Source organism: Pseudorasbora parva, chromosome 22 (assembly GCF_024679245.1).
Source record: "Pseudorasbora parva isolate DD20220531a chromosome 22, ASM2467924v1, whole genome shotgun sequence".
Lineage (NCBI taxonomy): Eukaryota > Metazoa > Chordata > Actinopteri > Cypriniformes > Gobionidae > Pseudorasbora > Pseudorasbora parva.
Genome location: NC_090193.1, coordinates 37,128,571 through 37,143,862, shown reverse-complemented (window position 1 = coordinate 37,143,862; position 15,292 = coordinate 37,128,571). Strand labels below are relative to the sequence as shown.

The 15,292-nt window shown below is 37.6% G+C and overlaps 1 protein-coding gene across 1 annotated transcript; it reads left to right on the top strand.

The window, feature by feature from the left end:
- Window positions 1-600: 600 nt before the first annotated feature.
- On the top strand, window positions 601-12,636 carry LOC137058407 (uncharacterized). Its single transcript, XM_067431662.1, has 9 exons — window positions 601-2,777; window positions 7,805-7,926; window positions 8,267-8,331; window positions 8,419-8,618; window positions 8,784-8,943; window positions 11,307-11,465; window positions 11,553-11,614; window positions 11,725-11,818; window positions 11,968-12,636. Coding segments are annotated over exons 1-9 (2,895 nt in total). The 5' UTR covers window positions 601-745; the 3' UTR covers window positions 11,969-12,636.
- Window positions 12,637-15,292: the final 2,656 nt, after the last annotated feature.

Here is a 15,292-nt window from a genome sequence, read left to right as displayed (position 1 = left end):
CACGACCACAATTGAATCATCTACAAGTGAAAGTGGTTCAACACTGGAAACTACATTATTCACAACAAGTACCTCTCCAACTGCATCATTTTCTACGATAGAAAGTACATCAGAATTGACTTTGCCAACAACAGAAGTCTCTTCAACAAGTGGAGAACAAACAACAAACCAGCAAACACAAACCACTCCAGTTACTTCTACCACAGAAATAGATTCTACAATGACAGCTCACTCAACATTTACATCAGCTATGTCCCCTATGAGCACAACCACATTAGAATCATCTACAAGTGAAAGTGGTTCAACACTGGAAACTACTTTATTCACAACAGGTACCTCTCCACCTTCATCATTTTCTACGATCGAAAGTACATCAGAATTGACTTTACCAACAACAGACATCTCTTCAACAAGTGTAGAACAAACAACAAGCCAGCAAACACAAACCACTCCAGTTACTTCTAGCACAGAAACAGAATCTACAATGACAGCTCACTCAACATTTACATCAGCTATGTCCCCTATGAGCACGGCCACAACTGAATCATCTACAAGTGAAAGTGGTTCAACACTGGAAACTACATTATTCACAACAGGTACCTCTCCAACCGCATCTTTTTCTACGATAGAGAGTACATCAGAATTAACTTCACCTACAACAGAACTATTTTCAGCTCCCGTAGAACAAACAAGCCAGCAAACACAAACCATTCCAGTTACTTCTAGCAAAGAAACAGAATCTACAATGACAGCTCACTCAACATTTACATCAGCTATCTCCCTTATGAGCACAACCACATTAGAATCATCTGCAATTGAAAGTGGTTCAACACTGGAAACTACATTATTCACAACAGGTACTTCTCCACCTTCATCATTTTCTACGATAGAAAGTACATCAGAATTGACGTTGCCAACAACAGAAGTTTCTTCAACAAGTGTAGAACAAACAGCAAGCCAGCAAACACAAACCACTCCAGTTACGTCTAGCACAGAAACAGAATCGACAATGACAGCTCAATCAACATTTACATCAGCTATCTCCCCTATGAGCACAACCACATTAGAATCATCTACAAGTGAAAGTGGTTCAACACTGGAAACTACATTATTTACAACAGGTACCTCTCCAACTGCATCATTTTCTACGATAGAGAGTACATCAGAATTGACTTCACCTACAACAGAACTATCGTCAGCGACTGTAGAACAAACAATAAGCTTGCAAACACAAACCACTCTAGTTACTTCTAGCAAAGAAACAGGATCTACAATGACAGCTTATTCAAAATTTACATCATCAATGTCCCCTATGAGCACAACAACATTAGAATCATCTACAAGTGAAAGTGGTTCAACAATGGAAACTACATTATTCACAACAGGTACCTCTCCATCTTCACAATTTTCTACAAAAGATAGTACATCAGAATGGACTAATTCTACAACAAAAATGTCTTCAGCTGGTATACAAGAATCAGAATCTACAGCATCAATTCAATCAACAAATATGTCTCCTACGAGCACGACTGTATTAGAATCATCTACAAATGAAAGTGGTTCAACACTGGAAACTACATTATCAATCACAGGTACCTCTCCATCTTCTCCATCTTTCAAGACAGAAGGACAGAGTACTTCAGAATTCACTTTCTCTACAACAGAACTATCTTCCACTAGTGTCGAACAAACAAGCAAGCAGACACAAACCACTCCAGTTACATCTACCACAGATTCACAATCTACAACATCAATTCAATCTGCATTTACAACAGATATGTCCCCTATCAGCACGACCATATTAGAATCATCTACAAATGAAAATGTCTCAACAATGGAAACATTATTCACGACAGGTCCCTCTCCATCTTCACCATCCTCTACAACAGAAGTCGCTTTAACAAGTGTAGAACAAACAATAAGCCAGCAAACACAAACTTCTCCAGTTTCTTTTAGCACGGAAACAGGATCTAAAATGACAACTCACTCAACATTTACATCAGCTATGTCCCCTATGAGCATGACCACATTGGAGTCATCTACAAGTGAAATTGGTTCAACAATGGAAACTACATTATTTTCAACTGAAAATGGCCCAATAGTGACAAATATGATATCAAGTACATTTACCTCTCCATCTTTCACATCTTCTTCCACAGAAGGTCTGAGTGCTTCAGTATTCACCCTGCCAATTCAATCTTCAAGCACTGCAGAAGAAACAAGCCACCAGTCACAAACCACTATTTTAACTTCAAGCACAGAAATACATTCAACGGTTACAGCCCAAACGTTTAGTATTTCTACCTCATCTCAGTCAAGCCCAACACTTGAAACGCTTTCCTCTGCTCAAACGAGTACCCAGAAAACTTCAACATCAACAAAACCTTCTTCATCCACAACAAATTTTAGTTCAGCTTCAACAAAACCTCCTTCATCCACAACAAATTTTACTTCAGCTTCAACAAAACCTCCTTCATCCACAACACATTTTAGTTCAGCTTCAACAAAACCTCCTTCATCCACAACTAATTTTACTTCAGCTTCAACAAAACCTCCTTCATCCACAACACATTTTAGTTCAGCTTCAACAAAACCTCCTTCATCATCCTCAACAACTTTAAGTTCAGCTCCAACAACTCCAAGCTGTCTGCCATGTGATTGTAATGGATCCCCATGCTTCTTCAGTACAACACTTGGGAAATGTCAATGTCAATGTATTCCTCCCACTTCTGGAGATACTTGCAATCGCTTACCTGACTCTTCCAAAGTTAATTTGAGTAAGTATTCATCATGTTATCTTTATAGGCTATGATAATTATTACACTTGGTGTTGTTTAATTCCTTTCTTATTCTCCACATTTGTAATCTATATAAAATCAGCCCCTACTTGTAGTCAATAAGTATTGACAGTAAAGTTAGTTCCTGCATACATTTTTAGAGCTAAAATGTCCACAACCCACAGGCATACTTGATGTCCTGAAAGTTCTTTTACTACAAAAGACTTAGCACAAACAGAGCCCTGCATTTCAGCCCGAGCCCGATGGGCACCGACTTCTTTACGCCTCCTAGAGCCAGGCTTTGAGCCAATTTTCACGTCATAACTCACGCGAGGGCCGGGCTTCAGGCCTCTTTTAGGCTTCTCCTTTGTTTTATATTTTAGACATTCATTAATTGAAATAAATTAATTCATGAGATGTGCTGCGCTTTTGGAAACAACACGAGACAATGTTCCCGCAACTCTCGAGACATGCCAGCAGCTGTGAATGCTCCTTCAGCACAGCTGCAAGAGTTATGGCCTTTTTACAACAGGTCACTTGTGAATTACATTTTTTTTCTCTGATCAGATATCCATTAAATTGTGAAGAGACCAGGGCCTTAATTAATCAACGGTGCGTCTGCACAGATGTGCTTTCCTGTAGCTCAACCAGTAGAGCGTGGCGCTAGCAACGCCACGGTCATGGGTTTGATTCCCAGGGAAAGCAAGAACTGATAATAATGTAAAATGTGTACCTTGAATGCAATGTAAGTCGCTTAGGATAAAAGCGTCTGCTAAATGCGTAAATGTAATGAGTGTATTAGAAAAGTTTCACGCAACTTGCACTTTTACGTAGAAATGTAAATATACACAGTGATAGAATAGCGACACACACATAAAAAGCATTTAAGACAGTATTGCATTAAAGGTCCCATGGCATTGATTTTTTATTTTATTTTTTAATGTTTCCTGAGGTGTACTTATATTATTTGTATGATTTTTACTTAAAAAAATGTCATAATTTAGAAATAAAAGGCATTTTTTCTATAGTGATATTAGCTCTCTGACTTGAATGCTCTGTTTTCTGCTGCTGTGAGACTTCAGTGAAAACACCCACTGTTGTGATTGGCTGACATCTTTGCATTTGAAATGAGATTATGTGGTGGAGGGGGCGTGTTTAACTCAGGCACAAGCAGCAGTTGCAGCGTTGCCAGTTGAGAAAGACGGGGAAAGATTGCTGAGAAACTATTAGTGTACCGAGTTGTTGCGAACGCAAGTTTATTTTGTTTGTATCTGAGAGCTCTGAATAAACACAAGTGAACTTTGCAACGTTACTTCTCTCACAAAATGCTTTCACCACAACTAACAATAAACACGACATCGACATGAATACAGTAAGAGCTTCTGTTGTGAAGCTTAACGGCGTCATTCATTTAACGGCAGTTTGTGCACTGCAGATATAAGTGTAATTAACAAATCCGAACATTATAAAGAGTCTTTTTTGATCACTGTCTGTAGTTTAATCATTGAAATAACATTTGTTTCATGCTAGTAACAGAAATGACGTGAAGTTGATGGTTTTAGTGACTGGCTTGATTCACTGATGCATCAAGACGGCAAGCAGCAGGACTGACAGTATTAAATGATTAAGAAAGAAAGTCTGTGTGAACTTGAATGATTAGCTACACTTCACTGATCCCAGATCAGGCATTAATGAACACTGTTTCCATGAACTCACTGTTTGTGTCCGTGCTGTTGAATCCGTATGGTAAAGCCTGTGCTGACATTGCAACTGATAAACTGAATCTATTCTCTACTATTTCTCTGGGTGGGCAGAGCAGAGGAAGGGGAGGTAACCTTTCCTGTGGACGTCATAACAGGAGAATTCAAGATCAGCTTGTCTGGGCTCTCATTTTCTCAAAGGCAGAGAAAGACAGACAGAACTCTGTTTACACTGATCAAAATTTCTAGCCACTTGGGGACAATAATCAGGCTAGGGGAACACATTATTGTTGAAAAACCTCATAAAATGAAAATGTCATGCCATGGGACCTTTAAAATCATGTCTTTTATTAGCCTGACAAGCCAGACCCACATCAAGATGTTTGGTCTGGAAACTCAACATTGACAGGGCCCAATCCGAGGGGCGGGATAAACGGTTGTCTTTCAAATTCCCTCTGCACGTGATTGGATAGCGCTACAACCAACCAGAGCAATGTGAAGCAGAGCTAGTTAACAGATTAAATATTTCGCCGTATCCGGTTGGCAAAACTCTGAACACATCTTCCCCTTTTAAGAATGCCTTCAGTGCCGGTCTTTGTTTTTTTTCTTTTTAGAGAAAAGCTTAACTCCAAGTCTTCCAGAGTTGCGGTCAAAGCCGATTCGAAAGACCGCCGTTCGCCAGCTTCTGTGTCTACTAGTGGCACGCAAGCGCAACTCGGGCGTCATTATGTTAAGCCCCGCCCATCGACACTGTACACGATGTGATTGGCCTGACCAGAGTTTAGTTTTTCCAGCTCAGAACTATATTGAGAGTTGCTAGACAATACTCACGGCAGATTAGGTTTGCTGCCGCTAGGGTGCGTCTAGATTTCTAGGCTAGTCTTTCATAGGGTTTGACACCAATTACGCATCGTGTTTAACACTACAAAAATTTAAAATGTAGTGGTTTATAATGAAAGGAAACACAGACCATACATTATGTTGATTGCCATGACATGTCAAGTGTTGATTTCAGTGGCTAAATTGGTTAACTCACTGTCAGCAGCTGGCCACTTGGTCATCAATTTAAAAAAACAAAAACTCTAATTTAATTTAAAGGACAACGGTAAAAAACGAACCTAGGAATAATTAACAGATGGTTACTGAGTAAATCGTTCTGTGGGATGCGTTTTCATGAAAATCGAATGTAAATAGTTTTATCCCTTAAAACAGATTAGCTTGTAAAGCTAGTAATGGGGCATGAAATAAGTGAAATTAAATCGCTAGTTAATACCACTAACAAGGCTCAAAATAGCCTCACACTAACACGGTAGCATAATGAGGGTCCCTACATGCAAACCGAAGTATTGAGAACTTTGTAAGAGTACAAACATTTTAATAAGAAGATACTTTATAAAGATGCGTATACCGATAGCAGCCATCTTGGAAATAGTCTCGACAAGTCCAGCCACGAATGCTGTCCTAAGTGTGCTGGTCGATAGGAATTAAGTTTGTGAAATCTAATAACATGGACATGCATGACTTATATCTGTTTATTAAATATATATGGTTGACTAACTACAAGGGAAGAATGTGTTCCATATGAGATTCCAAGCCACAGTTCATCACTTAGCAAATCGTTCGTGGCTCGACTTGTCGAGACTGTTTTCCAAGAACTTTTTTAATAGCTGCAACATTAGTGTGTAATAGGGAGGATTAAAAAAAAGGGCTTGTCGGACACGGGCCGGGCTAGGCCCTGAGCATCTCGGGCCAGGGCCAGGCTATAGGGCTTAGATTTAAGGCTTGTGCAGGGCTTTCATAACAATTTGCAGCTCACTCATGTCTCTTAAAGGGGGGGTGAAATGCTGTTTCATGCATACTGATCTTTTTACACTGTTAAAGACTTGGAGTCCCATACTAAACATAGACAAAGTTTCAAAAGTTAAGGTGGACGTTTGATGGGAGTATTTCTTTGTCAAAAATACTACTTCCGGTTAGTCATAAGTTTCGGCAAGTTTTTTGAGATCATGCGTCCCCTTTGACGTTAATGGGGGCGGAATTTCCTTGTATGGGCCTTACGGACAATTCTACCGGAAGCGCGTGAGAGAGAGAGAGGGAGAGAGCGAAAGTAACAGGCTATGCCCATCAAAGCGCTGGCTTGTAGGATGCTGGACAGGTGATGTGCACATAACAATGTCACCAAAAAAGTGCGTTTTTGGTTGCCAGACCAAGACAGTCCTGCACAGATTCCCCCAAAACCCCGCGTTAAGGCAACAGTGGATGTAATTTGCTTTTCCGGATCAGCAACTGAGTTGCGCGAATGTTTATTTCTGTTCGCTGCATTTCGGTGCCGACTGTTTCATAAACAAGGCCCAGCTCGACACAGGATTTTCCGATCGCCTAATGCTGAAGGATGGAGCAGTCCCAACGTTAGAACCGCAGGCTGTGAGTGAGACTGCTTCAAATGTCTGTGTTTTTGTCTGTGTTAGCCCAAACATGATCACGTATAGTTAATTGATCAATGGAGCATGCGATGTGTAGTGCGTGTACATTTGTTTAGCTGGCCACTATATGTGTAACTTTATGTTTGTGTATTGTAAAAGCACTCCAAACAACAATACACAAAGAGTGGGGAAATATGTTGAACTAAAAAAGCGCGCTTCTTCATTCAAATGCGCTACTATTCCGTGTCTTTCTATGTAAACACTAACTTAACCTGCCGTGCAAAACCAGTCCGCTTACTGTCTACACAAACCACGCGTAAACACACAAACACACGTGCACAACTGCACTTCCCACATGTACACCTTCAAAGACAAAAATACGACGATATAATTCAAGTATAAATATGTAAATAACACAAGCCGCTAAGCATATTATATAGTTAGTGTATAACTTGTACCACATAGAGACGTCCTGCTCTAGTCGTTTTTGCTGCTGCTCCTGTTCAACTGCAGCCTCTGGGTCTGATTCCGGATCATAGATGTATGGCTGTATCTGATTAAAAGCCATATATTTATTTTGAATAAAGTTTTTTTCCCGCTGTTAGGGATGACAGCTTTACGACGCACTCGACTCAACACACAGCGCGCTGCTGCACACGTCATTATTTAGCTCCGCTCACACGATACGCCCCCACCCACTCGGCTTTTTTCGGAAAGACTCGGAACAGCGCATCTTTCTTATATAATTATTTAAAAAATAAAGACTTTTCGGAGATATGCAGGATGCAATGCTACTCTATAGGTACTCAAGATTGACATGACACTGACTGAAACTGAGTGTTTCACCCCCCCCTTTAAATATTTAAGTCTTTCTTATCTTTCTCAATCTATTATTTTTTTGCAGCTGGAACAATACCCACAAGGAAGGCAAACATCCCTCTTAGAATTATGAGGGACTTTGTTGAAGAGTATAAAGATTTGAACTCTTCCGAATCAAAAATTCTCATTTCCATCTTAAGACGTGAGGTACATCTTCTAGTTCCTTTTCCTTGAAGTACTTTAAAGCGCACAAATTTTGCTCAGAGTTGTTTCACACTGTGTATACTTTGGACCTAAAAGTATTGAGACTCTTAAGCCAAACTTTAAAAAAAAAAAATATATATATATATAAATATTTTATTTATTTGCATTAGAATTTTTCATTTTTTTATTTAACGGGTCTAAAATCAAATGAGATAAATGTATTTTTTTTCTCTTTTTTTGCAATACTGCAATACATTGTCAACAATTTAATTTAATTGCAAAAAGTTATTATTTACATATATGCAAAATATTTATTTTTATTGTTATTTTGTTTTATTGACAGCTTGTAAGCCTTTGTATGAGAGCAGATGCACAAAACTTCAAAGATGTAAACATTCTTAGGCTAAGGTAAGTTGATTTATGTTGAATTTCATACATTTACAAATATTTGCTAAGAAAACTCATATTAATATGTGACGTACTTCTTCCATCTAGAAATGGAAGTGTCATTGCTGACAGTCTTGCAGAATATAACTATCCCAACAACGAATCACAAATAACGTTTCTAAATGAGCACCTGGAAGACGAACTGAAAACTATTTTTAATAGCACAGATTCATTGAAAGATCTCAGCACAGCTCTTAATGCTTCCATCGAAGTTATCCCAATTACCATGGAGAAAATTGAAGTAGCGAGTAAGTAACTTTTTTATTTTGAAAACAGTTATATATATATATAAAAGTATGCATAATTTAAGAGACATGGATTACTGTTCTTTCGGTATGGTTCCAAATGTCCCTTTCATCACTGCTTGCAGCTTTAATTTAAAGTTCACATTTTTTAATTTTTGTCATGTGTAGATATTTCACAACTACAACCATATGTGGACTGCTCTTTGAATTTTGCAAACTTCACGGAGGAAATTGAAAATGGATCATGGGTATGTGTGGGACCATGCAAAAAAATCTCCTGCAATCAGCACGGTGAATGCGAAAATTTGTTAACTGGACCAAAGTGCAAGTAAGTACAAACTGCTTTCTCTTCAGTTAATCAAAGGATTTACCCGTTTTTGTCTTGAATCACTACAATATGCCTATAATAAGTGTTTATATCCAGACAATTTTAAAACCGATACCAGTACCTGCGTGACATAAACAGAGAGAAGTACCTCCCGTTACAGTGTTCTTCCACAAGACGCATGCAGTTTTGTTTAACTGCAAAGTTTAAAATTTTTTTTTTAAAATATTAGTAGTCCTGAGATTAAATATAAAAGTACATATTATTTTTAATATGCAATAAGCAATATATATAAAAATCTTACACATTTGAATTTGATGGGCAAAAAAAAAAAGTCTACAAAAGACAATGTCTTCAGGAACTATTTTTTATGTGATTTGACCTTTCTTTTACACGATAACAGCGTTTGCGGAGCCTGACAACGCAAACTTTTGAAGTACGTTTCAAATTGCAGTTTTTTTGAAAACAATACCATTATAGTTTCTGTGTAAACTACAAAAATGTGGATGTGTGAAAACAGTGAGGTCATGCGAATGCACGTTATGTGTTCAGCCTATAGGCGCATAGTGTTTCTTTACGAAGTAACATCGCCAACTACTGGCCTGCTAACAGAATACAGTGCTTTTAGTTGTTTCCGCGGATCCAACGTTGTCGTCTGTATGCAAAACTTTTCAAAAACACAAAGGTGAAATTTGTCCATTTTAGAGTACGTTTACACATGTACTTAGAAATGGAAATGTTTTTTAAAACTGCATATAGACGACAAAGTTTTCAAAACAATCCCTGTTCACATGGAAATGCGAAAATAACTAAAAATGCTGTATCCTGCATGCCAAGGCCAGCAGCGAATGAGGTTGGAATAAAAATCAATTGGCGATGTTATAATTTGTCGTATTTAAATAATGTGTCTCCATTTGTTTTGGTAATGGGGCAGTAAATCTACATTGGAGAAGCGTTAATAAACTTTATCAAGTACTTGCTTACAGTTATAGACTGGGCATGTAATACACCTGCACATGATGCCACTGTCACGAAATTACATTTTTATACTTCACACAGAGATTTAAAATAAATGGGGTTGTTTTCAAAAACATGCACTTTGAAACCCATTATCAAAAGTTAGCATTTTCAGGTTCCCAAAACACCATTGTTGTGTAAATGAATGGCCATGGAGTATTTTTTTGTTTTTAGCTGAAAAGGTGTTTTTGTGTGTGTGTCATGCCCCCCAAGTTCACCACTGTTGTGTAAACATACCTTAAGGGGCCGTTTACTAGACACCATTTCCAACTAGAAATAGAACAGTTTTAAAGTGCAAGTCTTTGAAAAATAAACAAAAACACAAATTTGTGTAAATGGCAACGTTGTGCATGTGTGTTCAGTCTATAGGCCTGCGTGTATTTTACAAAGTAATATCGCCAACTGCTGGCCTGGCATGAATAATACAGCCTTTTGTCATTTTCACAGTTCCGTGTGAATGTTGTTGTCTGTTTTAAGTCAAGTCCAGTCAACTTTATTTATATAGCACTTTTTACAATGCCAATTGTTTCAAAGCAGCTTCACAGTGTTAAAGGGATAGTTCACTTTAAAATGAAAATTCTGTCATCCTTTACTCACCCTCAAGTTGTTTCAAACCTGAATTAATTTCTTTCTTCAGCTGAACACAAGGGAAGATATTCAGAAGAATGTCAGTAACCAAAAAGTTAACTGGAGCCATTGACTTCCATAGTAGGGAAAAAAAATACTATGGAAGTCAATGGCTCCAGTTAACTGTTTGGAAGATAGAAATTCATACAGGTTTGAAACAACTTGAGGGTGAGTAAAGGATGACAGAATTTTTATTTTAAAGTGAACTATCCCTTTAACAGGAAAATAATGCAACAGAATTTGATTCGGCTGTAGAGTCGTTCTGGAGAAAACGGGGAGGTCATCCATCTCATTTCAATTATCATATAGCGACAATGTAGGCAGATCAGTAATATAGTTGATATAGTTCAATTAGTTTAGTAATTCAATTTATTTGGATATTTAGTTGTAATTTTAGGTGTCCCCAACTGAGCAAGCCAAGCCAAAGTGACAAGGGACAATAACTCCATCAGGGCATAATGGAGAAAAAATAACTGGGAATTTTGGCTTAGGCTTAGTCGGGGTGCCAGTTCTCCTCTGACCTATTAACAAACAGTGTATGATTATTATTCTGGCAACCTTACAGGTCAGAAATCATATTAGATCTGAATATTTGAAAGATTGGAGGAATCACGCCGGAGACGGGTTTATTGATTGTATTATTTTAGTACATCGTTGTCATGTAAACACACCCTGAGAAATCATTTCTTAATGACTCTCCTACTCATTTTGCTTATTTCCAGTTGTTACCGCTCTTCCTTTGAGGAGTACTATGGAGAACAGTGTGAGCTTTACAGAAGAGGGGCTGGTTTCTACGGCGTTCTCTTCGGCAGTTTAGCAGCTTTTGCTCTACTCATCGTTGTTTCAGCTGTGATGGGTGTGGTGCTCTACAGGGCCAAAAGGTCTGTATAAGTGGTTCTGTGACTTAACATTTAATATCGAGAATCGAATAAATCCAAACAAATAACTCAATGATCTAATTTCAACAGAACATCAAGAAAAAAGAGGTTATCGTTATTTGATGATGTCTTCTTTGACTTTACATCAAGTGGTATGTCAAGTTGTTGCTATATCCACATACTCCAGAAGAAGTACAACGTCTCAAGTGTTATAAATGATGCGACAATATGATAATTGAACATATTAACTATATTATTGCAGAGTCCATGGAGAGATATGGACATCAAAACTTTGCAGCCACAGAAGACTCCGACTCAGGGTCTTTCGGACTGAACAATGATAATTCATCTGCATGGTAGGATGAGCAATTGTGCAATCTATAAATATAGAAACAGCAAATCCTAAAATCAGCTGTCAGAATGGACTAGGACATGATAAGATCATTAGTTAGTTAGATTGATTATTTAATCACAATATTCTAATATTTTTTCCTTTCTCCAACAGATAAAGATCAGAGCGACTGAAGTGATGGATGTCTGATTAAAAGAGATGACAGATATAGTTTTTTTTATATGGCACAAGAACAATTTACAGCACCTTTTGTCAAACGCATGGGCACATAAACACTTTGTATGGCATATGCCTAAATCAACAAATGAAACTGGCGGTGGTGGTTTGTAAAATGTAGTTCATATTTGACAACAGTGGTACGCGGACACGCCACATGTACGCTAACACAATCAATCAAATGACATGGCCAATCAGAACAACCCTCTCTGTTTGCTCAAAAAAAGTAAGCACACATACCTTGTATGTTTATATGACTTCTGGGATGCTTCACTAGAGGGCATGCTTTTTATGCTTTGTATGGTTTGTCATGTAGTATATCCTTTTGCAAACTGTACGCATCCACTCTCCACATTTGGTCATTAATATGCATTAGGATCTGCACATCGGTCCAATGAGCTGTGATGTGGGCGGGACTTCCTGCTCAAATTTCATACAAACTAAATTGCTCGTCGATTGTTGCTGATGTTTAAACAGTATACTATATTTATGCTCTTTTATCCAAAGGAATAATTAAAACGTAGATTAGAAAACGAGTGAGAGCTGAGAAAAGCAGAGGAGAAGAAAAAAATCTTCCAGGTATGAGAGGGTGAATAAAAAAAATACTACTACTACTACTAATAATAATCATCATGGATAAACATTATCCTAATCATAGTTGGATGTAATGCATTACTGTAATTTAATTACTTTTACCATGAAAAATTATTTAAGGGATTATTATTTTTTATTTTTATTTTTACTCATGTTTTCTGTACTTCTGATGTAATTCCATTAAATACTGTATAGACTATAGAATAGTACTGTATAAAACGTCTATTGGTTGAGCTGATAGTGGATTTAAAATGTTGCCTATTATATTTTTTTATGTAACCTTCTTCTCTCTTTAAATACATTAGTAAGCTCATTAATATTTTATAAAATTTTATATTATTTATTTAAAACAGTTAAACGTGTATTTTCATATCTATAATTGTATTGTTTACCTGGTCGAGGCTGATATAGGCTTTAGAAACTACTTAGTAATAATAAGTAATGCAATACTTTTTAGAGTAGTACATTGTGTAATCAGTAGCTAGTAATATTAATTAGTTATGTCGATGTTTTTTAATGATTGTTTTTGTTGTATATTTACATATATAACTATGCACTTTGACATGAAAGCACTAATATTGCTTATGTTTACATTGAGAAGCACATTAATAGATTGTTAAATTAATATTTTGAAAGAAAATAACTGTGTTGAATACATGTTTGAAACAGAAAATCTTAAAATAAAGTATATTTGCAACATTAAACGTGGTCCTTTATGTTAACTTTTGGACATTGTAGAAAAATGAAAAGTTATTGCAATATCGTCTAAAGGCCGCTAGGAGGCGCTGCAGTCTTAATCACACGGCAGCTAGTCGTTTGGCTGCTGCTGCTCATCAAAAGCGTCTTTTTCTTGTAATACTTTAATTTAGCCCATTCGCTTAAACCTAAATAATCAATGTTCCTCATTATGCTTACAGTCCCGGTGTACTGTCTGGATTTTATCCAAAGTTACTCTTATTTCAGGGACAACCGCCTTGGTGAGGTGTGTTTTTCCAGGAAACAATGGTGGTAGTTCATAGATTTTGCTGTTTGAGCCTTCAACCTTTCAGTGGCTAGCCCAGATATTTAACCACTTGGCCGTGTCACCTCTGTAGGCTGCATGCAAATGGACAATTCATTGTCAGTAGGCCACACCTGCATGATTACAGAAGACAATAAAGACATGAATGAAAGTACTGTATATGACATCATGCTCAGAGCACTCTAAAAAAATCTTGAGTGATTTTGTCTACCCAAATCCAAAGCCTTTTGGGTTATTTTTTCAGTATTTGGGTAGTTTTTGTGTTACAAAGCTCCTGGGTCAGATGACACAACCCAGTGTTTGGGTAGTTTTAGTGTTACCCAGATCCTGGGTCAGGCGTAATAACCCAGTGTTTGCGTAGTTTTTGTTTAACTCATATCCTGGGTCAGATGTAATAACCCAGTGTTTGGGTAGTTTTTGTGTTACCCAGATCCTGGGTCAGATGTAATAACCCAGTGTTTGGGTAGTTTTAGTGTTACCCAGATCCTGGGTCAGGCGTAATAACCCAGTGTTTGGGTAGTTTTTGTTTAACTCATATCCTGGGTCAGATGTAATAACCCAGTGTTTGGGTAGTTTTTGTGTTACCCAGATCCTGGGTCAGATGTAATAACCCAGTGTTTGGGTAGTTTTAGTGTTACCCAGATCCTGGGTCAGGCGTAATAACCCAGTGTTTGGGTAGTTTTAGTGTTACCCAGATCCTGGGTCAGACGTAATAACCCAGTGTTTGGGTAGTTTTTGTTTAACTCATATCCTGGGTCAGATGTAATAACCCAGTGTTTGGGTAGTTTTTGTGTTACCCAGATCCTGGGTCAGATGTAATAACCCAGTGTTTGGGTAGTTTTAGTGTTACCCAGATCCTGGGTCAGGCGTAATAACCCAGTGTTTGGGTAGTTTTAGTGTTACCCAGATCCTGGGTCAGATGTAATAACCCAGTGTTTGGGTAGTTTTAGTGTTACCCAGATCCTGGGTCAGATGTAATAACCCAGTGTTTGGGTAGTTTTTGTTTAACTCATATCCTGGGTCAGATGTAATAACCCAGTGTTTGGGTAGTTTTTGTTTAACTCATATCCTGGGTCAGATGTAATAACCCAGTGTTTGGGTAGTTTTTGTTTAACTCATATCCTGGGTCAGATGTAATAACCCAGTGTTTGGGTAGTTTTTGTTTAACTCATATCCTGAGTCAGATGTAATAAGCCAGTGTTTGGGTAGTTTTAGTGTTACCCAGATCCTGGGTCAGGCGTAATAACCCAGTGTTTGGGTAGTTTTAGTGTTAGCCAGATCCTGGGTCAGATGTAATAACCCAGTGTTTGGGTAGTTTTTGTTTAACTCATATCCTGGGTCAGATGTAATAACCCAGTGTTTGGGTAGTTTTTGTGTAACCCAAACCCAGTTTAGAGGATTCATGTTAACCCATACACATTAATTCATAAATGAATTAAAAAAAGAAGAAGTTAGTATTATAGTCAAATTAAATAAACTATGCTGGGTTAAATAAACAACCTAATTTGCTGGTTAAAATTAACCCAACATGTGTTCTGTCCTATATTTACCCAGCCCTTGGGTTGAAAACAACCCAAATTGGGTTGTTTTTAACCCTGTGTCTTTTAGAGTGAAATTAAAAGAATTCACATTTAGTCCATTTGTTTT

Coding starts and splice junctions, on each gene's coding strand:
- LOC137058407 (XM_067431662.1), top strand. CDS start 746: ATGACAGCTCACTCAACATTTACATCAGCTATCTCCCTTATGAGCACA. Junction 7,927..8,266: donor TTTCCATCTTAAGACGTGAG/GTACATCTTCTA, acceptor TTTTATTGACAG/CTTGTAAGCCTTTGTATGAG. Junction 8,944..11,306: donor TTAACTGGACCAAAGTGCAA/GTAAGTACAAAC, acceptor GCTTATTTCCAG/TTGTTACCGCTCTTCCTTTG.